This window comes from Aristolochia californica, unplaced genomic scaffold, assembly GCF_029961685.1.
Source record: "Aristolochia californica isolate CCGP_79_NKW_82.1479 unplaced genomic scaffold, dmAriCali1.0.hap1 SCAF_3, whole genome shotgun sequence".
In the NCBI taxonomy this organism is placed as follows: Eukaryota; Viridiplantae; Streptophyta; class Magnoliopsida; order Piperales; family Aristolochiaceae; genus Aristolochia; species Aristolochia californica.
Genome location: NW_027181992.1, coordinates 1,149,203 through 1,170,074, shown reverse-complemented (window position 1 = coordinate 1,170,074; position 20,872 = coordinate 1,149,203). Strand labels below are relative to the sequence as shown.

The following is a 20,872-nucleotide window of genomic DNA, read 5'->3' as shown; positions in this document are numbered from 1 at the left end:
CAGTTGATATTTTGGAATATTTTTACAACGAGAGAGAGGAGAGAGACACGAGAGAGAGAGAGGTGAATGAGAGAGGATTATTATTCCCATGAAAATAGAAAGAGAAAATAAAATAAAAGAAAAGAGGTTTTTTATTTTTGTATGCCCATGAAAAATGAAGACAAATATAGTTCTCATATACACAAAAAAAAAAAATAAAGGAAAAATAGTAATATTTGCAAATTTTGATGATTAAAATTTTCTATGAACTTTCTATTTCTTTTATTTTCTCCCCAAAATTCTTCAAGTGATTTATTCTCTTATTTTCTTTTCTCTCGATGATTATTTATTACGAAACAACAACAAAAAAAATTATTTATTTTCCTCTTTTCTCACCTACAAGAGATTTTTTTTAATATAAATAATATTTATCTAAAATATTATTAAAGGGGTTCAAAATAGTAATTTTATAAATTTATATTAAAATCTAGTAATAGAGTTATCTAATTGTCTATTAAATTCAAATAATAAGGCGCCATTGAAAAAATCACATCTTAAGGATGCACTTGATAATACAACATCTAAGAGAGTCCTTTTTAAATATTATGCTTTTTATTTTTAAATAAATCATCTAATATTATTATGTATTAATATACTTTTATTTAATATCGAATACAAATTAAAATATGAACTCATTATTTATTTTTTAAATATGAACTTTTTAAAATAACTTCTGTTTGTCTAGCTGTTCCATTCAAGACCATGTCTCTTTGATGCCGTGTTCTGACGTCCTTGGCTCTGACCCTGTGATCATAAATTAAGGCGGACTTTCTCACATTTACACTTGGATTAGTCTGCTGCTGCCGCCAAAATTCAGTCGTAAGAGGCGACTTTCCACAACATTTCAAATATCCAACCGTGGTTTGAGCAAGGAAACGTGTCCGCCTCCCTGACCACAGGCAGCTGAAAAGAACCTTTTTTAAATTACAAACTCGGAATTCCGAATTCCGTCCGATCCTGAAATGGGGACGGTTCTCGACTCCCATTTCTTGGCTCTCACGGCAATTGTTACTGTACCTCCCTACCTCTCTCCATCTTGGTTGTAAGTTTTGAAGTTGTTAGTCATTATTCGTTCCTTCTACTCAGATTGTGCTTTTGCTTCGAATTTTCTTTTGCAGGTTTGCTACCAGTTTGTGTTCTTCGTCCTTACAGCGCTTCTAAAGTTCGACAAAGTTACTGATTTTGCTGGTAAGGCAGCTAACCTTTTTTTTTTTTTTTTGTTTCTTCTTTAGCTTTTCTCATATGATTTATGGTTAATTATATTGGCGCTGTGGTGTGGTTAGGCTGTTTCATTGCAGTGTTTGTTTCCGCTTGTCTGTGGACCTCATATTGGTTGTTGTGCTTGGTAGTTTTCTCTTTGAGATGCTGCTTTTGTAGGAGTTGGATGGTGTTCATTACTTCTTCGATTGCCATTTAGTTTTTGTGTCTGAACCAACTGTGCTTGGACAAGGCATTTCTAATGATAATTTCTGAGCAGCCTTGTATGTGTACATCGGAAAGTGTCTTGAATGTTTTTGTACTGCTGGACTACCACGGCTGTTGGAGAGGCCTTGTTCGGGAAATATACGAATGTTCATGGGGCGTAAAAATTGCTTAGACCACTCTGCTTCGGAATCTCTAGTTTTTTTGTTGTCGTTCCAAGGAAGCATAATCACCTGTAAATCCTGATTGAATTTTGATGATTCTTTCTCTGTTGTAGGAGTTAGTTGTTATGGTTTTCCTGTTTTAATTATTTCCTCATATTTCTAGGTTATTTTTTGACAAGATTTTTCTGCTGTTTCTTGGGTCTGAACTTCTGAATTTTCCTTTTTATTTATCCTCTGTTTGATTTTGGTATTCTTGTGTTCACATAAGCGTGTATGCATCTAACATTCTGAACGATGCTACTTTGGAAGCTTAGTTCTGTAAGGTTGCTTTCTAGACTCCTTTTCCAAGTCCGTCTTACTGCAATTGGCCCCCATGTTGTTCTTTTTTCTTCATATTTCTTTGAGTGTAAGTTAAGAATATTCTCATTTCTTTGTTTTGCTTCTGTATTCTGGAGATTGATGTTTCTGTTTTGATTTGACAGGAAGCACAAATTTTATTATCCTAGCATTGTTAACTCTGATTGTGAAAGGAACATGGCATTTCAGACAGGTGAGACATCGTGCCTGTGGGGGAGGCTTGTCTACCTCTTCTATATAATCCTTTACTCCTTGGGGGTTGAAGTGTTTCAAATTGCATAGCCGTGCACATGTTTCAGAATGCTATTATGAAGAGTTTGCTTTAGGCCTTCTCCCCCCAAAAAATAAATTCTGGAGTTTGAATATTTGGATTAGACACAGAAAGAGGGTGGGAGGGGGAGTAGAGAGGTTGAGAAATATTTTGTCTGATCTGAGTATCTGCTTCTTTTTTCTCTGAGCAGATAGAAATTTTACAGGAATGGGAAATAAATAAGTCTTTCACTGTTGCAGCAATTATGTCTCGCTCACACTGAATTATAATTTGGCTGAACTCCAATTCCAAATATGCAAATCCCTTTCTAGTTTAAAAATTCAATATACATTTTTTACAAGCCATTTCCTATGAGTGTTTTCATGTCATTTTGGAGCCTATGTGGACAGAAACATTGTTTTTAAATTAAAAAATTTTGTGTGTTTGAGGTTCTGGAATCTTTTGACTGTAATAAACCTCCACTATAATTGTTTGAAAAGCTGGGACAGTTACTTCTACACTTGTTTGTTAATATGATATGCTAAAGATAGCCACATAGGGGGTTTCTGATGTGAAGTTTTTGGTTCAAGTCACATGGGGAAAGGGGTGTAGTAAGTATGTTCTAAAAATATTAAAAAAAAAAAAAAAGAGCTAAAGATAGTTGCTATTTTTAACCAAAGGTGAACATATGACCTCATTATCGGAGTTTATTCTAATAGTGTATGAGAAATATCTCAGTACTATTGCTTATTTGAGATCTAAATTCCAGCGTTAGGAAATGACAGGTGCTAAGAAAGACAATTCTCATATGTGTGACTCTGTTTCTCAGGTAGTCCTGACTTTGCTCGTGGTTATATGGGGCCTCCGCTTAGCAATTTTTCTATTATCGAGGTATGACTGAGTTAAATCACATCATCAATGTTATCTTGTTTCCACTTATGTACATGGAATGTCATACCTTAGGATCTGGTGAAGTTTTAAAAACTAATTGTTGTTGTTTTGTTAAACTAAGATCATGAGATTCAATTATAGAAATCTAATTAGAGTGGCCATGAAAGGTTGATTTAATTTTATAACCATGTCTGTGAGTCCCATTGAACTTTTGTCAAAGCAGTAGTTAATTTCTTTCATCATCACTCACAAAAAAATTGTTTTTCAGTGCCTAGTACTCATATCACTGACTAAAAAATTACTTTTATAATTACTTGAGAACCATTTACGATAAGTGCATGTTAGCTATGATGTGTCTGACTATAATCAGGCTTATTTTATAACTAGCGGAAAACCGTTTACCCCTAATTATGAATAACATCTGATACTCAGGTTTTTGGATAGATTCCCCTATATGCATCAGGTACCTCAGAATGAATAACCAATAGAGTTCACAAAGAAGTCATCCTCATACAGCTTATGCAATTCAATGAAGAATTGATGTTTTAAAAAATGACATCTTTAGTTTTCAGTTTGTAAAATTTTTTGTCGGCATTATCGATGGATGTAGCTGACTGGTGGAGCAGAAAAGATATATTGTTTGAAAAATTGCTATACCTGGCTTTGTTACTCTGTATTTACCATAGACAGCTTTAATTGAGGTCCAAGCAGCCTTGACCCTTGAACAGAAAACAACCTCATCATCTAAATGAATTTGCTGTTTTTGTATTTTCTTTTTGATACAAAGATTGGAGAGGATTCATTAGAAAGAAAGTTCCCAGGGGTGAAGAATTTGTTGTTATACATTGATGTATCTGTTTTGGACCCAAACTCAGTAAATGGGATCTAAATATCCATTTGAACCACATGCATATGGGTGGTAAATCTTGTTGGAGACTGCAGATTGCTCATATCCAACTGGATAATGGAAAGCGAACTTTTTGAGAGAATACATTTTCAAGAGTTATCTGAAGCCGGTGAAATTCTGTTGGACTAACTGGCTTGCATATAGATGAAGAGCTATCGAAAACATCTTTTTTGATTTCATGATATTGTCATATCTTGGACAAATTTAGGTTGTAGTGAATCCAGTTCTGGTAGTGTCCTAGATTTTCTAATATGAAGTGTTGATGAAAACCTCAACTGTAGGATGTATGTTTTGAGGGAGCCTTTCTTTGTTGGTTTTTTTGAAAAAAATGGTTGCACACATCTTACCTCATAGAGCTCTGAGACCTGAATCTGGGTCTCAAATTGCAAATCCCTCCTAGTGTGGAATTCATCTGAAAGCTTAATTCATGCGAGAACATATTTTGCTAATTGCAAAGAAATGTATTTTGTAAATATTCCATGAAAACCTGATTGGCATCAGCTAAGTCATTCCTGTATTGTAATTTTTCTTTTTTCTGTGCTTAACATTGTTGTGTTTAACAGGATTTTGCAATGGGGTGAGGACCATAGGTTTGATGAGATGCGGACCAATTTGGGGAAATTGGCTGTTTTCTGGTTCTTTCAGGTTTTCTAGTTTTTACATTGGAGATGTTTGATTTGCTAGGGTTTCCAGATTCCAAGAAGTGTTCATCACTGCTGTCTTCATATGTAACAGGCTGTGTGGGTATGGACTGTGAGTTTGCCTGTTACTATCGTTAACGCTACTGACAGAGATCCATCTTTAAAGCCTGAAGACATTATTGGCTGGCTTTTGTGGGCTGTGGGTTTTACTGTTGAAGCAATGGCAGATCAACAGAAGCTATCTTTTAAGAACAATCCAGCTAATAGAGGAAAGTGGTGCAATATTGGGCTCTGGAAGCTTTCTCGCCATCCAAACTATTTTGGAGAGGTCAGTAGATGTGGCCCACTTGTAAAATGATGTATTGTTTTATTGATTGTGGAAGCTGGACTTCTTTTGATTTTTACATTACATGCGACCAATAATATATCAATTATTTGAAATGCAGATTTTCCTTTGGTGGGGAATATTTGTGGCTTCTGTGCCTGTTCTAGAAGGTGCAGAATGGCTTGTGGTACTTGGACCCGTTTTCTTGACACTTTTGCTTTTATTTGTCAGTGGGATTCCATTGCTGGAGGTCAGTGTGCATTCTATTTAAAGCATTCTTTAAATAAAATATTTGCTCTGAGTCTTTGACGAAATTAATTTTGTGACTTAAACTGTGGAGACAGGAGTCTTCAGATAAACGATTTGGCAGCTTAACAGAATACAAGCAATATAAAGAAAGAACTAGGTCAGGCTGCTCTTTCTTCTACTGCCTACTATATGTTGTATGTTGATTTGATAGCTCATCATCTTGATTGGAAGTGGAGGTGGTTTATGAATTCAATGTACCTGATTAGGGCAAAACAACTGCACTGTGTCCGTGTATTTTATGTTGCATTTTAACTAAAAGAGGCACTCGATTGAAGAATGTCCCTGTGGGTATTCTTTGGTCTAAAGATTTCAATTAAACAATTCAAGCACTCCAGTTGGTACATATTTATGATTGAGGGATAGGGCTACTTTTATGTGGACAACCCATGGTGCTGTCTGAGGGCTAGATTACATTGATGTAAATCAATGGTTCACAACCCTTTTTAGTGGGTAAAGTGTTTCTATTTTGACATCCAAGTCGATAAACAAATATTAATCATGTTAATGTTTCTGTGTTGCAGTCCCGTGATTCCTTTGCCTCCAATTGTTTATGCAAAGTTGCCTGCGTGGTTCAAGGCAGTTTTCCTTTTTGAATTTCCTTTTTACAGTCGATATTTGCCACAGCAAGAGAGATCAACTTGGTAAAGTTTCTGTATTCTATTCATTTTTCCTTTTTATGTTAACAATTTGGAAGGTTTTATTGAGAAAAGCATATGATTAGCTGCAAAGATGGGAGAAACTTAAAACATATGAAGGAGATAGTGGGATAGGTGAAGTATTGGAAGAAGGAAATGTCTGAGATCCAAATCTGCACTGGAATGTGAATGCTTCATGAGGATGTTGGGACATGATTATTTTAAGGCATTTTTTTTCTGAAACTTAAGCCAAACATTGCTAGCATCGAAATTTCTTATCCTACAGTTGCTTGCTTACTGCTCTAGAGAAAGTAGAAGTATGACAGCAAAGTGCTGGCCTCTGAATTTATCCTTACTGCTCTTGTTTGAAGTAAAATATGCCTTATAAAACTAGTGAAACAACTTGGATCTATTCATTAGACTAACTGAGAGATATGTATTCACTACAACTACATTAAACTCCACCTTAGTTTTTCTAACTGATTAGTTACCAACTAATCTTTATCGTTTTGATACCTTCGCTTTTGGTTGCTGTCCAAATGATTCTTGTGCCATGCCTCTGTAACTATAGAACGTTTGAACTCATTAAGTCTAATTGATTCATAGCTCTAATCTTTCCACTCTTTATGCAAGGTATAGAAAAGCCAGTGAGAAGACAGCAGCAGATTGACCTGCGACGGCCACTGCTTTGTCAATCCAATCTGCTGAAGATTTTCGGCCTAAAGTTAGAAGTCGGAGGGCTCGACCTTTGTCTGGGTGAAAATGTAATATAGCCTGTGCTACTGCGTTTGGTATCAACATAGAAAAAACACAATGAATAATATTTTATTTAATGAATATTTATGATAACAAAGTGAATTAGAGCAAATGTCCCTCAATTAAAATTAGGATCATTACATGATTTCTATATTATGTTATAGACCCATTTAAAAAAAACAAGGCTGCATTAAAGAAAAATCATCATATAAATTTATATCTCTATTATTGATTTGAAAGATTTCATGGATTACACTACGGGTGGTGATGGTTTAAACAACAAAACAGCAAAAAATTAATGTAACCGTCGACAGCAGGATTCGAACCTGCGCAGGCAAAGCCCAACAGATTTCGAGTCTGTCTCCTTAACCACTCGGACATATCGACCGGGCATGGATGAATATTGCAAGATAAAATTTAGTAAGATATGTTATATAAAACTTCGACTGCACAGATATATCGTTAACCAATATAAACTGGGAGGTTAAAAGCTTAGGCATTGTTGCCGTCAGACGCTGGAGAATAATCCTTTCTTTCTGTTTACGGAAGAAACTTTGGTGGCCTTGTCTCCGAGTGAATTAAAGAATCTCTCTCTGTTACTGTTGCTAGGGGCTTATTTCTGCTTTGTACTTTGTCCTACCTCGTCTCTGCACCAAATCACATTTGACTCAACAGGTCCATGCTTACTGTCTCGAAAGTCGACGGCCGCGTTACAGTGGGAACTGTGAAAAGGAGACATGCAGGTTGCCGCAGACGGTAATCGCCCCGCCCCGCCGGAAGGAAGCTGACAAGTCGACCGTGGCGGTGTTCAGGGGTGCCGGAGACGTGAAAGGCAGTTACTGGAAGGCTGCCGGCGAGATGTGCAAACGAAGGTCACTAACCCGGTAAAGGTTTTGTCACTGAAAGGAAGGAAGATGTCTCTTTGGGGCAAAACTCTTGACTTTCTGAAGTCTGACTACTCCGTCGTATCGTCGTGGCACACACGGCGGTGAGGAAGAGGAACGATTTGTTCATGGACAAGAAGGCAACCCAGGTGGAATGTATTCAATGGTTGTAGACCCCAGCATGCACCCTCTCACTTAGGTTTCCGAGCCTTCTTCTTCTTCCTAGTTTGGTAGAATAATTGGGGATTGTACTTGAAAACTGCTTTTTTTCCCTTGTAATTTCTGTAATCGGTGTTCAAGTTGCCGACCATCTTGATTGATCGATGTCACGATTCTCTGAAAGTACTTTCTAGGTTTACTTTCTGGCATTGTTACATGGGCCCCGGTTTACACAAGGGATAGCTACAGGACAAAATACTTAGGTGGATCCCATTTGATGAGTGAAAGGTTTATTTAATAAATGTCAATGCCAATACAGTGGAGGAGAGGAAGCTATCATCTCACATAAACTAAACTGAAAAAGCTTATATTATATTGCAGATTATGTCATTTTAGTGACACTTGAGAGTCTCTATTGCCCCTTGTATCTTAGTGTATTTGGGAGACTATTCTATCTTATCCTTCCATTTACTTGGATGAGAAGGGTCCACTAAGTCAATAAAGGCCATGTCCTCTAGTTGACTCCTTCAATTTGTTATTATTGTTCCTTGTCCTCAACTCTAAATTTCTAATGCCCCCTTTCTATTTTATTAATTTTCCCAATTTGATATGCTCAAATTCTATTAAAATTGTTGATTGAGTTGTGGTTGTTGTTGTTTTTATTTTTTAATCGATTAAACCATATTTTATAGTAAAACTGAACCCTTAAATATAATAAAATTTCAATTATATGTGATTGATTAATCATCTTCTTAGCCCACAAAACCGAAAAAACTAAATTTTACCCATTTTGCTTTAAGATGGTTGGTTGTTGGTATCAACAAATAGCCGATCAAGTCCAAGAACAAAGAAGATCATTACAAGTTCTTATCGTAACACATGAGCCACTCATTCAGTCGTAAACTTAAGGCCAAATACTTATTATTGAAAAACTTTATTTTGTTAAGACAAGTTTAGGGGTATTTTGGTTATTTATTATATATTTCAAATTACATTTTTATCTTATAGTATGGTTATTAGATAGATAATATTTTTTTATTCAATTTAGACATATATTTTCGGAGATATGTAATTTTGAGTAATGAGGGGTATTTTTATCTTTTTGTAAAATTTCACTTAAATCCTGATTACAAAAAAAACCCTAGACAGGCTCTTTTAGCTCGGATTTTAAGGCAACAAGACTGCTCCTCTTCGATAACTCTTTTTATTTGTCTTTTTCTTTTTTCTATTTTCTTCCCAAATTATATTTTTTTAAGATTAATTACTAGGATTATTTATACTACAATTATCAGTTAATACATATATTAGTTGTTTGGTTAGGAGAAAGGGAGATTATTATATTTAATAAAATTAGTTGAAGCAGCGGGCATGCTGCCGCCAAATCGTCACCGGTGGAAATCGATTGCTTTTGGACGAACTCTTTTTTGGCCTTGAAATCTCTGAGTGGTCTAGAGTGGTACCCACCTAACAAGTTGGCCTTTGCCGTGGGCTGTGTCGCCTTGCCTGGTCTCTCTGCGACTCGCCTTCCCCCGCATTCTCTTTTTCCACGGGAGGAATAAGGAAGAGTTGATGAAAAGTACGATAGACGGAGCGAGGAAAGCGTGGAGAAGGAGACTCTATCAGTGTTATCTACTTAACTGCAATCTGTTTAGCTGAATCTGGAAAGGTTTTGGTCGTTTCAGGTGAGAGTTTGTTTGCGGAAGCGGGTGTTGATTTGTTGGTGACACATATCCTCTGCTATGAGCTTCAGAGACTGGGTCTTGTTTATGTGGAGATGAGGGTTTTATGTTTCTGGGTTTATCGGCCTTGTTGTATATAACCCAGTTCTTTAAGTTGATGATTTTGAGAGGTTTGAGTTCGATAAAAGCTACAAAATGAGGAACTTTCTCAAGAAGCTACATATTGTGTCCAACCAATCTGAGCTTGCCGAGGGCTCCTCATCGAGGGGAAGTAAATTCTCAGAATGTGCAAGTGGGAAGTCGTCGCCATCTCGATCGTCATCCGACCAGAAACCTTTGTCGGGCCTTACCGGGTGGTTAACTTCGGCAGCGACAAGGCATAGTTCTAGTCCTCCTTCCTCTTCTCAAGGTTCAAAAGACAGTAAAAAAGAGCCGCAGGACAGCACCGACCGAGGGAGTGAGCTAGCAAGGCAGGATTCTGGATCAAGCAATTCGCGAGGCCCAGAGTTGGAGGAGGAGTATCAGATACAGATCGCTTTGGAGTTGAGTGCAAGGGAGGATCCGGAGGCTGTTCAGATTGAGGCGGTAAAGCAGATCAGTTTGGGATCCTTCCCTCCCCAGAATACTCCAGCTGAAGTTGTTGCATATAGATACTGGGTTTGTTCTTACTTGCTTTTTTTTTCTTTCTAAGAGGTCTATTCATTTCTCTACTGGAAACACTTGTGACTTGGTAGACAATCAAACGGAGTACCTTACAATTTTCAATAAAAAATCACATGAAAAATAAATTCAATACCAGTTACTTTTCCTCTTGAATATCATGTTTGGTAATGGCACTGAAAATTATACCTTGCACTATGTGCTGCTCAAATAGATAACATGATAGGATATCATTTTTTTTAATGAAAATTTTATTAATGAACCGAAAAGACTGCAGCATATGCAGCAAAGAAGGAAAACTGACAAGAAGTCCAGCTACCCAACAACAAGTGAATGCTAATTGACCCACTCTCATTCGAGAGAGTCCGTTATACTATTTGTATAGAGAGGTGTATGCAACCAAGAGGTATAAAGGTCTGTGGCATGTTTAGAATCTCAATCAAAGAGAAATTACTTTGAATAGATATAATCTAATGCACCCTTCCAAAAAGGTTATGTGAGGCAGAAACTACTTATTCTCCAAAATTATATGCTTAACAAATAAGGGGCCTAGAAGTTTGTGAAACATGTTGTCTGTGCTGTATGGCCTTTCAAAGTTAGGAAATCAGTTTTAAGGACATAATTCTTCATCTAGTGTCCTCTTACTTTTAGTCTTCTTCATAAAAAAAAACTTTTAGTCGAAGTGTTGTAAAAATTTTGGATGGGTTGTGAGGTAGATATTCTAATCTATATGCTCAAGACAGACTGAGCTGACAATATGTTTGTGATAAGAAAAATGGTGCAAGCACTTCATTTCCTAAGCCGGTTCTTGTTCTTCCTTCAGTGTAATACCTGGCTGCGCATGGCCTTCTTTAACTCCAGTTCTGTGGTTCTTCTTGACATAACCAATTTGATAACTACTATGTTTAGAAGAAGGCTAAACACGGTCTGGCTTCCTTCTTTACATATGCATTTCTGTAAAGATATTGGTTTCCTCTATAAATATCCAGTATACTTAGGACTAAGAAGATATTTTAGCAGAACAGATTTACCTCACCAGTTATCATGCATATGACAGTGAAAAGAAAGTATTCCTGTGATTGATTTCTTTTCAAGGGATTAGTTGTTCAAGCTACTTCAAGGAACTTCAGTACTTGAAGAATGGAATACTATTTTATAAAATTCTTTTATACTTTTGTGTATTTGTTAGGTCTTGATATTCAAATGAACTGACTGCAGCTCTTGTGGTTTTATGATATGGAGAACTTTAATTTGTTTAAAGGTAGAACATTGGGAATTTTGCCACTTTTCAGTTTGATTTGTAGAAGATCTTGCATCATTTCTGGGTCTTTCTAACCTGTCTCATATCGTAGATCTGTCCATGATTCACAGAATTACAATGCCCTTGGATATGATGACAAAATTTTGGATGGTTTTTATGATTTATATGGGGTTTTGGCTGATTCAACACCGGATAAGATGCCTTCCCTCATCGACCTGCAAAGATTACCCATATCTGATAGTATAAGTTGGGAAGCCATACTTGTCAATAGAGGTTCAGACTCTGATTTGCTAAGACTTGAACAGAGGGCACTAGCGATGGCCTTAGAGTCCAGGTCAGGCTCTCGAGGAGTCATGTGGAGTGATTTAGTGCAAAAACTTGCAATTTTGGTTGCTGACTACATGGGTGGGCCAGTTGAGGATCCAGAAAAAATGTTAAAGATTTGGAGAAGTCAAAGTAACCATCTACGCTCATCAGTTGGAAATAGGGTGCTGCCTCTTGGCCAATTGAAGATCGGTCTGGCACGTCATCGAGCATTACTATTTAAGGTGGGTACCTTCTCTCCAGAATTTGACCATCTGCCTTCTTTGTTTGAAAAACAAACAAGAGTACTCCTAAGTTGTGATGCTTTTGAGGTTCTCCTTTCAAATTTGGTTTTAGTTAATTTTGTTTGAAGTCGTATTTAACGTGAACCTTAAAAAAGGTGTCCGTTATGTTTGTTGAATGGTTTGGCAGGTCTTGACTGATAGTGTGGGTCTTCCATGTCGCTTAGTAAAAGGGCAACAGTATACAGGCTTAGATGATGTCGCTATGAACATAGTGAAGATAGACGATGGAAGGTATTTCTTACTTAATTTGGTTTCAGCCTCTGGCCTTGTATTGCCTTTGTGGGAGGCTCTTTTTGTTTCCTTTTTCCAATAAAATTTCTGGCCCATTAAAAAAAATTATTCTTATTTTTTACTCTATGTATTTTCTAGCATTCTGTATTGTACATGCAAACTAATTGCCTGCTTTCAACATTGAGATGTGATGCACTTAAAAATTATCATTTTATGTTTTACATTTTTTTTTTCTCTTCAACTTTAGCATCATGAATGTTCTTGGAGAAGGTGAAGTGAAAGTCTTGTTTCATTGCTCTTTTGTATTATAGACTAGAACATGGAAAATTTATGTCTTCAGGAAGATGATATGCTTGTAAAAATTTTGCATCACAGGAGGTACATTGTCGACCTAATGGCAGACCCTGGGACCTTGATACCCTCTGATGCAGCAGAACCAAAACTTGAGTTTGAAGAACCTTTCTTAACGGTTGGGTCCCTCAGAGATTATGATCACTCTAAAGCTGGCTTGTCAAGCAGTTGTTTGACCTTTTCAACTGGTGGGAACTTAGAGCATGGGCATCTGGACAAGAAATATGATATATATGACTTCAGTTCTAATGAGAATTCAATGTTAAGGTCTCCCCATAAAGACTCTTTGTCTGATGAGTTGAAAACTGATTACTCTAGACAATCAGATGGGTGTGAACAACTCCACAGAGGGAATAAGGCACTCATCCATGAACCCCCCAATCGTCGAAATTATCCATTTAAACATGCTAGGTCTCCTTCCTGGACAGAAGGTGTGAGCTCTCCTGCTGTCCGTCGGATGAAAGTGAAAGATGTCTCCCAATACATGATTGATGCTGCAAAAGAAAATCCACAGTTAGCTCAAAAGCTTCATGATGTATTGCTTGAAAGTGGGGTTGTTGCACCTCCTAATCTGTTCACAGAGATTTACTCTGATACAGTCATTGAAGAAACAACTCAGAGTGGAGATGAGCTTGCAAAAAAGAACCGAAAAAGTTGTTCTCATCAGAAACCCCACGTGCATGGGATTGTAGCCCCTGGTCTGCCACCTCTACCATACCAGCCTAAACCAAGTTCTACAAGTTTGAGGCCACAACCAGAACCTTTGAAGCCTGTCATGGGGCTTGGTGTTCTTCGTCAAGTTAATTCAGGAGATCTCCGTAACCTTCCTAGTTCTTCTGAGTCTGAAGAATCTCCTCCAACAAAATTTGTAAAAAATATGCCAATGGCAGCTGCAGCTGCTGCAACAGCAGCTGTTGTGGCATCTTCAATGGTGGTTGCTGTGGCTAAATCAAATGCAGATTCGAACCTGGAAGTTCCCATGGCTGCAGCAGCAGCTGTAGTAGCAACAACTGCAGCTGTGAGTAGGCAATATGAACAGTTGGATTCTTCTTGTTTAAATCAAATAGAGTGGAGCAGAAAAAGTGGAGAAGGAAATGGTGGGTCTGGAGATGGGCCGCATGGTTGTGGTCTTGGACGCAAAGATGGGTTTGAGTGGAACTCAGATGGAAACACTGGTAATCTCGAAGGGGAGAGGATTTCTGATAAATCAACTGAAAATAAGAGTGCAAAATTGGATGTTACTCTTGATGATGTGTCAGAATGGGAAATACAGTGGGAGGAGATCACCATGGGAGAAAGGATTGGATTGGGTAATATTCACAGCTTTGCCTTTCTCCAAAGTCTTTAGTTTTTACCTTTTAGAAACAAAAAGGGAAAAGGTTGGTTATTTTTACTCGTTACGTTGATATTCTTTTTTTTTTCTATCCGTTGTGGTCCAGGCTCTTACGGTGAGGTGTATCGTGGAGAATGGCATGGAACAGTGAGTCATTTCACCATACTATGAGGTTTTGTTTAGTTTTGACTAATTGAATCTTTCAAAAAATGTAAAATGGATAAATATATATATGTTCCTGATTAGGACAACTAGCTTATCATTAAAAAGAAAGAAGGACAGGCAGCATCACTAGACCACTTACATTGTTAGCAAAACTATATTCCGTTGACACGTTTTTCTTCTCATCCACTATGCTTATAGAAAAAAAAAACATTGATGAGACTTTTATGCTGAATTCTCTCTGGTAAGAATTGATATTATGGTTGTCTAGCATGGTTTATCTCAATGCTTTTCTAGCACTTTATTACTTCAACAGCTTTTTTTGTTAGCCTTTATGCTAGTAGAAAAAATCATTTCTCAAATCTTATCTGAATTTGGGTCACATTAACACCGCTTTATCTCCATTCATACATTTCAAAAAAAAAAAAAAAACCGCTTTATCTCCATTTATTTAAGATTTTTTGTTAAGAAGAGTTTGTAACTTCATACCAAATGGCTCTATGTCAAGTACTAAAGAGTAGAATGAACTTGTTTGGTCTTTATTTTATTCTTTTATTGGTTATTATTGACTATCATTGTGTATAATAACTGTATGTTATTGAATAAAAAATATTTATGTAGCTCATTGTTGTTCCTTAAATTTGTTAGGAAGTTGCTGTCAAGAGGTTCTTAGATCAAGATATTTCTGGTGATGCACTTGCAGAGTTTAGAAGTGAAGTATCTCTCTCTCTCTCTCTCTCTCTCTCTCTATATATATATATATATATATATATATATATTTCCTTCTATCTATCTCTACATAATACAATCCTGCTGTTATAAATTCCCTTGTGCTGTTGCATTCCTCCTCCTAGTAGTTAATTCTAGCCAATACTTGTTTCTTGGTTGGTGTGTCACTGTTTTTTTAAATGGGTTGTGTCACTTTTTACACTCCATTTGGTAAGAAAGACATTTGCATTCTCCATGAATATTCATTTTCTCACTCAAAAAAGAAAAAAATCATAATATGTAACTATTGATTCTAAAATTAGGACAGGAAAAAATTATCAAATGCCTAGGATTCTCAAGGTTGCTCACTGTAATTGTTATTTATGGTGATAATGGGTTGGTTGCTTGTTGAGTTCATCAAAATTATGCTGTCAGTTTCTGGTATTGGAAACAGAGATCCTCTCTGTTTGCCACTGGCTTTCAGTTGGGTGGGATGGGCAGTAGATTTCCTCACACCACCACCACTCTCCCCCCCAGTGTCTTCATTGTCCAAAACATAGCCGTTTGTTTGGCAAACGGTGAACAGTCTGAATTGCTTGCTTATCATGAATTGACAAAACTTGCTGCTGGTGAAGGCAAAATTTTTGGCCATTATGAATGAATAGTTTCTCCTTGTATGTCGTGTGGATTACTGTTTGCATCTCAGTGAATCATGGATACTAATAATAAGTTATACAATTGGCCTCTGTGGATCTGGTCTGGTCGTATTTGCTGTGAATTGTTTGTACAACCTCTCCAGGTTTTCTTTTGATAAAAACTTGTTTATATTTACGGACAAAATAGTTGGTGCCTTTATTTTTTTTGTTGCATAACTGATTAGATGTGAATTATTAATCTTCAGCTAACCCTTATTATCTTGAACTTTCAAGGTACGGATTATGAAAAGACTACGTCATCCCAATGTTGTCCTCTTCATGGGAGCAGTAACTCGAGCACCCAATCTTTCTATAGTTACGGAATTTCTTCCTAGGTAAGCATACTTTCTATGCTTATCTTCTTGTAATTCATATCTGTTGTCTTCCATTTGAATGGAATGTGCTTGGCCTTTCTTCTGGGTTAGTTAAGGAGCTAGAGAAAAGCATTGTCAGAAATCTGACTTAGTTTCCTGTGAACTAGTGTCATGATGCAACTTCATAGTCAACCAAGCAAGCCTAAAACATTGCATTCCTTACAGACAAAATAGTTGGGCACCTTTGAAAAATGTCCAATTTGTGCTAACTCCTCAACAATCCCTTTTGCTACTTTTCTAGCTTAGATATGATTAGTTGTCATTAGTTATCCTTTCTTAGCACAACTGCTATGAATGTAATGCTAGAGAAAGCTATTTTGGTATCATTTAAGTGGATATTAGAGACATTCAATGGGACTTCTATCCTATCTCTGAGGATTTTTTTTTTCCTGAAGTGACTGTTTCTTTGGAATGGATTTTTTTTTTTTTTTTTTTTTTGAAATGTGGTGTATAAACTATTAAAAGAGAGAGTAAAGTACAAACAAACCTAGCTAGGCGAGCCTTCCTCCACAACAAGGTGTTTTAGCGAAATACCCAACTTAGCCGGAATGTCTGCCAAATGATTGGCAGGTTTCTTTGGAATGGATTGCTATCTATTAGGTTGAAGAACTGTCATAAATAGCTCTAGATCTGTAAGGTGTCATTTTTTCATGCTGTATCTGTTTTCTTAGGACATTTTTTTTGTGAAATGTGATGTGTGGCCTTTTTGCTTTTGCAGGGGTAGTTTGTACAGATTAATCCATCGGCCTAATAATCAATTAGAAGAGAGGAGGTGTCTGAGGATGGCACTGGATGTTGTATGAATTCTACTGTATTCTTCTTTTCTTGTTTCCTGGCTGCATATATAAATTCCTTTAGAAATGTGAGGAGAGAAATTGTACTATGAACACATACATGAAAGTTAACTACTCAAACACACATTCTCTTATATAATTATCTGCTGCTTTTCTGGTTAATTGGGAATTAAGCATAAAACATGTGGGTGCCCTAGCCTTTTGGTGAACTCCACCATAACCTAAGCTTCTAGATTAAGAAACCTGACCCACAGTATTGTGCTAGGGCCAGAGTAGCTAAATTACCTGTCCACTCTCTTATATAAGTTATTTGCATGAAAGCAGCCTTGCTGCACTAGAGTTAATGTATGTTCCTTTTCTTTTTTATTAAACATCTTCAGGCTCGCGGGATGAATTATTTGCATAATTGCACACCCGTAATTGTGCATCGTGATTTGAAGTCTCCAAATCTTCTTGTAGATAAGAACTGGGTTGTGAAGGTAGTCTTCATTCCTTCTGAGACTATTCTCATCTTTAATGGACAGTGGTAATTTATTTTGAGCTAATGTGCTTAATCACCGTGTAGGTTTGTGACTTTGGATTATCACGAATGAAGCACAACACATTTCTCTCCTCAAGGTCAACTGTTGGAACGGTAAGCTATATTTCATTTTTGTATACAACTTTTATGCCATTCATGTCCTTCTTAGTAGGATGTAGTAACTTGGCTGTTTAAGCTTATTCTTTCGCAATTGGTTTTTGCTTGTTTAGTGATTACATTCAGTTCATGGTAATAGGGATGGCAGCGGGTGGGTTCAGCCGGTTCTGCAAAAGTCGGGATGATCCCAAGAAATGAAACCTTCCCAACTATTATAACATGTTTATATTTAAACTGATTAACTGTTAAAAAAATGCACTAATCAATACATATAGTATCAGTTTTATGTGGGCCGGTTCTGCAAAACCTGACCACATCTCCTGCCCTCAAACATTGAAAACGGGGGCAGGGCAGAGCAAGTTCCTTGTTTAACCTGCCTTGCTGCCATCTCTACATGGTAGTGGACCCCTTCGTTTATTTACATCTGTTTGTCAACTAAATTGGTTTATATCTTCATATTATGTAACCACTACATTCATATATCTAGTTCTTCCTAGTTTTAGTCTGATGTATTTTCCTCTTTCTTAATAAAATCTTTTTCTCCTTGCTTAGATTTAAAAAAAAAAAAAAACATTTCGGTGTAAGTTTTGCCAGACAAGCTTGAAGATAGAACAGAGGTAGGTAATCTATGCAGTTTTAAAATTTATACTCTTGAACCTTAACAAATTGATGAACTCCCAAACTCCTACTCTGGGTTTGATGTCTACACTCCTTGGCCTGCTGAATATAGAGGGAGTATCTATTTTGGAGGAGTTTGGGAACGAACTCCCCTCTGAAGGCTTGATAACAAAAGTGGTGCCATTAGTTGATCAAGATTTCTAATATTTTGGTTGGTAGCTCACTGAAATTGCTTAACCATTGTATAATTCCTGTCAACAGATTGATTTCCCTATATAGTTGCTATCTATGTTTAAAATCAGGTGTTATTGTCTGTTCTTCAGGCTGAATGGATGGCCCCAGAGGTGCTTCGGAATGAACCTTCAGATGAGAAGTATGTATTACTTACTCTCGTGAATGCCTAGTGCAGCGGATTTTGTTGTTATATTACTTAGGTTTTTTGTCTGATCAGAGGTTTCGGCACTTCTCCTTGGCAGATGTGATGTATATAGCTTTGGTGTTATATTATGGGAGTTGTCTACATTGCAACAGCCATGGGGAGGTATGAACCCAATGCAGGTTGTGGGGGCTGTTGGATTTCAGCATCGGTGCCTCGACATTCCAGATGACATGGATCCTGCCGTCGCTGCCATAATAAAGAGATGCTGGCAAACGTGAGTGCTTAAATTTCCTTGTTAACATTATGTTTAGAACTGGTAATGACTTGTGCTAGGGTTTACATGATGACCACTTCTATCTCCTATCTGCTACAGTGATCCAAAGCTGCGCCCTTCTTTCTCTGAAATCATGGGTGCATTGAAACCATTGCAGAAGCCCATAACAAACACACAGGTGCCAAGACCAAGGGCACCAGCAGTCACCAGTACTGATCAGGAAAAAGGAGGCTTATCTCAGCGCAAAAAAATTTTGACACTGCAAGAGTCTGGTACAAAACAAAATGGGGCAGGAGGTGTGTGGTGAGAGTCTATCCAAAGGAGGGCCATCTTGAAAAATGGTTGCTGGGGATGATGTAAGGTGAGACCCAGACTTGACCATGAAGACATGACCGGTTATGGGTTGATGCAAAAGCCACATCACGGAAGAGGATTGTAAATTTGTCTGTAATGATTGTGCTGTTGTTTGTTCCTGGGGGGGGGGGGTGTTGCCAATGCTTCCAGTGAAATTCAGCTTGCAGTGAGTAACAATGCCGAGTTTCTGCTTCCCGTTGGTGGTGAATCTCTTAGACATGGCTCAGGTAGGGCAAATGTTACTGCCTCCGAGTCCTGTAACCTTGCACGTGTTTGATAGGTGACTGTATGTGTTGTGAAGGGCATTGGAGGGGGAAATGTGGATTGTTGTAATCATGTCAATTCTTGTGATTTGATGAACCAGGAAGAAGTGGAAAGAACGGAGTAAAGGGTATAGCAAAGGAGAATTATTTTTTATCACTTTCTCAAAAGAAAGGAGAAAAAGAAAGTTGTAGCAAAATGTCGTAGCAAGAAGTGTTTTTACACAAAAAATTTCATTTCCTAGACCAGAAAAATCTTCTTCTTGACTTCAAGAAAAGTAGTTTTTTTTCCGTCAGACATCTGCATTTCATTCTCGGATGTTAACATTGCTCGTACACTTTGAACACCGCCACTAGAAGGGAAAAGGAGATAAGGTGTAGGCTTGAAGATTTAAGATTGTAGCCATTGACGTGACTCTGCTCTGCCTCTTTTCTTCTCTCCGTTCATCCATGGCTACTCTCTGGATCTGTATTCTTACATTCTCACCGATCCACTAAGCTTCTCCTTTCGTGTTCATCATAGTCACCATCGTCTTCTTCGTCTTCATCTTCTTCCCCACAAGTACCAGTACCCAAGCCATCATCAAAGCCTCAGTCTGAACCTCCGATAAAATCCATCAGCGTTAAATCCGGAAAACCACCCAAACCCAAGGTAGCTGCCAGCGACCCAGAGACCACTGACTGGGTAGCTTCCACCTTAAGAAGGCGCTTCGTGCTTGGAGCTGGCCTTGCATGGTCTGGTTTGTGTCCTCTCTGAGCAGATCAAAACTCGCCTGGACGTGTCTTAGCAAGAAGCAAACAGAAAGTAAGGCAATCCTCTCTCTCTCTACCTAAACTTCAAGACTTTCAACCCATAATTTCATACGTTTGCGTTTACCGTCTAGGCTTATCTTATCAAACTTGCAGGGGAGTGGAAGAGGCGAAGGAGGTGGTACTGCCCAATGGCATCAGGTAAATCCAAACGACCCAAAAATCCCACTTTAAGCACATATTATCTCCTCCCTTTGAATTTGAACTTACAGCTACTTGTACTGGTGATAGATACTACGAGATGAGATTTGGCGGGGAGGGGTCGCAGCGGCCAGGCGACTTGGTGGTAATTGATCTTACCTTTGGAGGAGAGAAGAAGCCTCTTGCCCTGGTAATGGGATCACGGCCCTACACAATGGGGAAGTGCGAAGGGATAGAATATGTTCTAAGGTCGATGAAGGCTGGAGGGAAGAGGAGGGCCATCGTCGCTCCTAGTCTTCGGTTTGGAGACCAGGCCGCTGATTTGGGTGCCGGACTCCAGATACCCCCTTTCTGCAATATTGGATTTCATTGTTCAAGTCGACAAAAGTTTCCATTGCACCAGCTTAAATGACACTGTATAAAAAAGGTTTTGCGTGAGAATTGAGATCGATCGTAGAAAGTGTTTGATAAAATCACTCATCATCCGTTTGACAAAGAAATGAAATACAGTTGATACACGATAGTGTACAAAAACAGGTCCTGAATTGGCGATTCAGTGGATAATGGAAACCCTTGATTATATAATCAAAATCCCACCCTGGTGTACATGGAAAGGCACATAAGAAGGGAACTAGATCTCGTATACCCAGAAATGGGTACTGCAGGACCTCTCCAACACCCATTGGTCCATTTCGCCATTTCCTCTCCGAAGGTGAGAATTACAGGTGTTGAATATGATTAATTCTGCAGAGTTCAGAGGATGAATATATTATCAAGACAGCTCACTTGAATTCGCCCATACGC

At 37.8% G+C, this 20,872-nt stretch overlaps 2 protein-coding genes, 1 non-coding gene and 1 pseudogene across 4 annotated transcripts; 3 read left to right on the top strand and 1 right to left on the bottom strand.

Annotated features, from left to right (window-relative positions):
* Positions 1-825: 825 nt before the first annotated feature.
* LOC137959737 (uncharacterized) lies at positions 826-6,871 on the top strand. 2 transcript variants are annotated; one of them, XM_068807074.1, is made up of 10 exons: positions 826-1,052; positions 1,158-1,227; positions 2,108-2,175; positions 3,062-3,123; positions 4,594-4,675; positions 4,766-4,999; positions 5,118-5,246; positions 5,341-5,402; positions 5,827-5,946; positions 6,580-6,871. In XM_068807074.1, coding segments are annotated over exons 1-10 (879 nt in total). In that variant the 5' UTR covers positions 826-1,001; the 3' UTR covers positions 6,581-6,871. The 2 variants fall into 2 exon arrangements, with proteins under 2 accessions (XP_068663175.1, XP_068663174.1); XM_068807073.1 differs by having other exon boundaries at positions 6,574-6,871.
* A 130-nt stretch (positions 6,872-7,001) lies between these two features.
* TRNAS-CGA (transfer RNA serine (anticodon CGA)) lies at positions 7,002-7,083 on the bottom strand. The gene has a single exon. It is a non-coding gene; the product is annotated as a tRNA-Ser (tRNA).
* A 2,198-nt stretch (positions 7,084-9,281) lies between these two features.
* On the top strand, positions 9,282-19,668 carry LOC137958681 (probable serine/threonine-protein kinase SIS8). The gene is made up of 13 exons (XM_068805769.1): positions 9,282-10,075; positions 11,450-11,887; positions 12,075-12,178; positions 12,554-13,839; positions 13,969-14,009; positions 14,673-14,741; positions 15,662-15,762; positions 16,520-16,598; positions 16,976-17,074; positions 17,161-17,229; positions 18,174-18,223; positions 18,327-18,503; positions 18,603-19,668. Exons 1-13 carry the CDS (start codon positions 9,614-9,616, stop codon positions 18,808-18,810), a joined length of 3,183 nt encoding a protein of 1,060 aa, XP_068661870.1. The 5' UTR covers positions 9,282-9,613; the 3' UTR covers positions 18,811-19,668.
* Positions 19,034-20,476, top strand: LOC137958537 (peptidyl-prolyl cis-trans isomerase FKBP17-2, chloroplastic-like; annotated as a pseudogene).
* Positions 20,477-20,872: the final 396 nt, after the last annotated feature.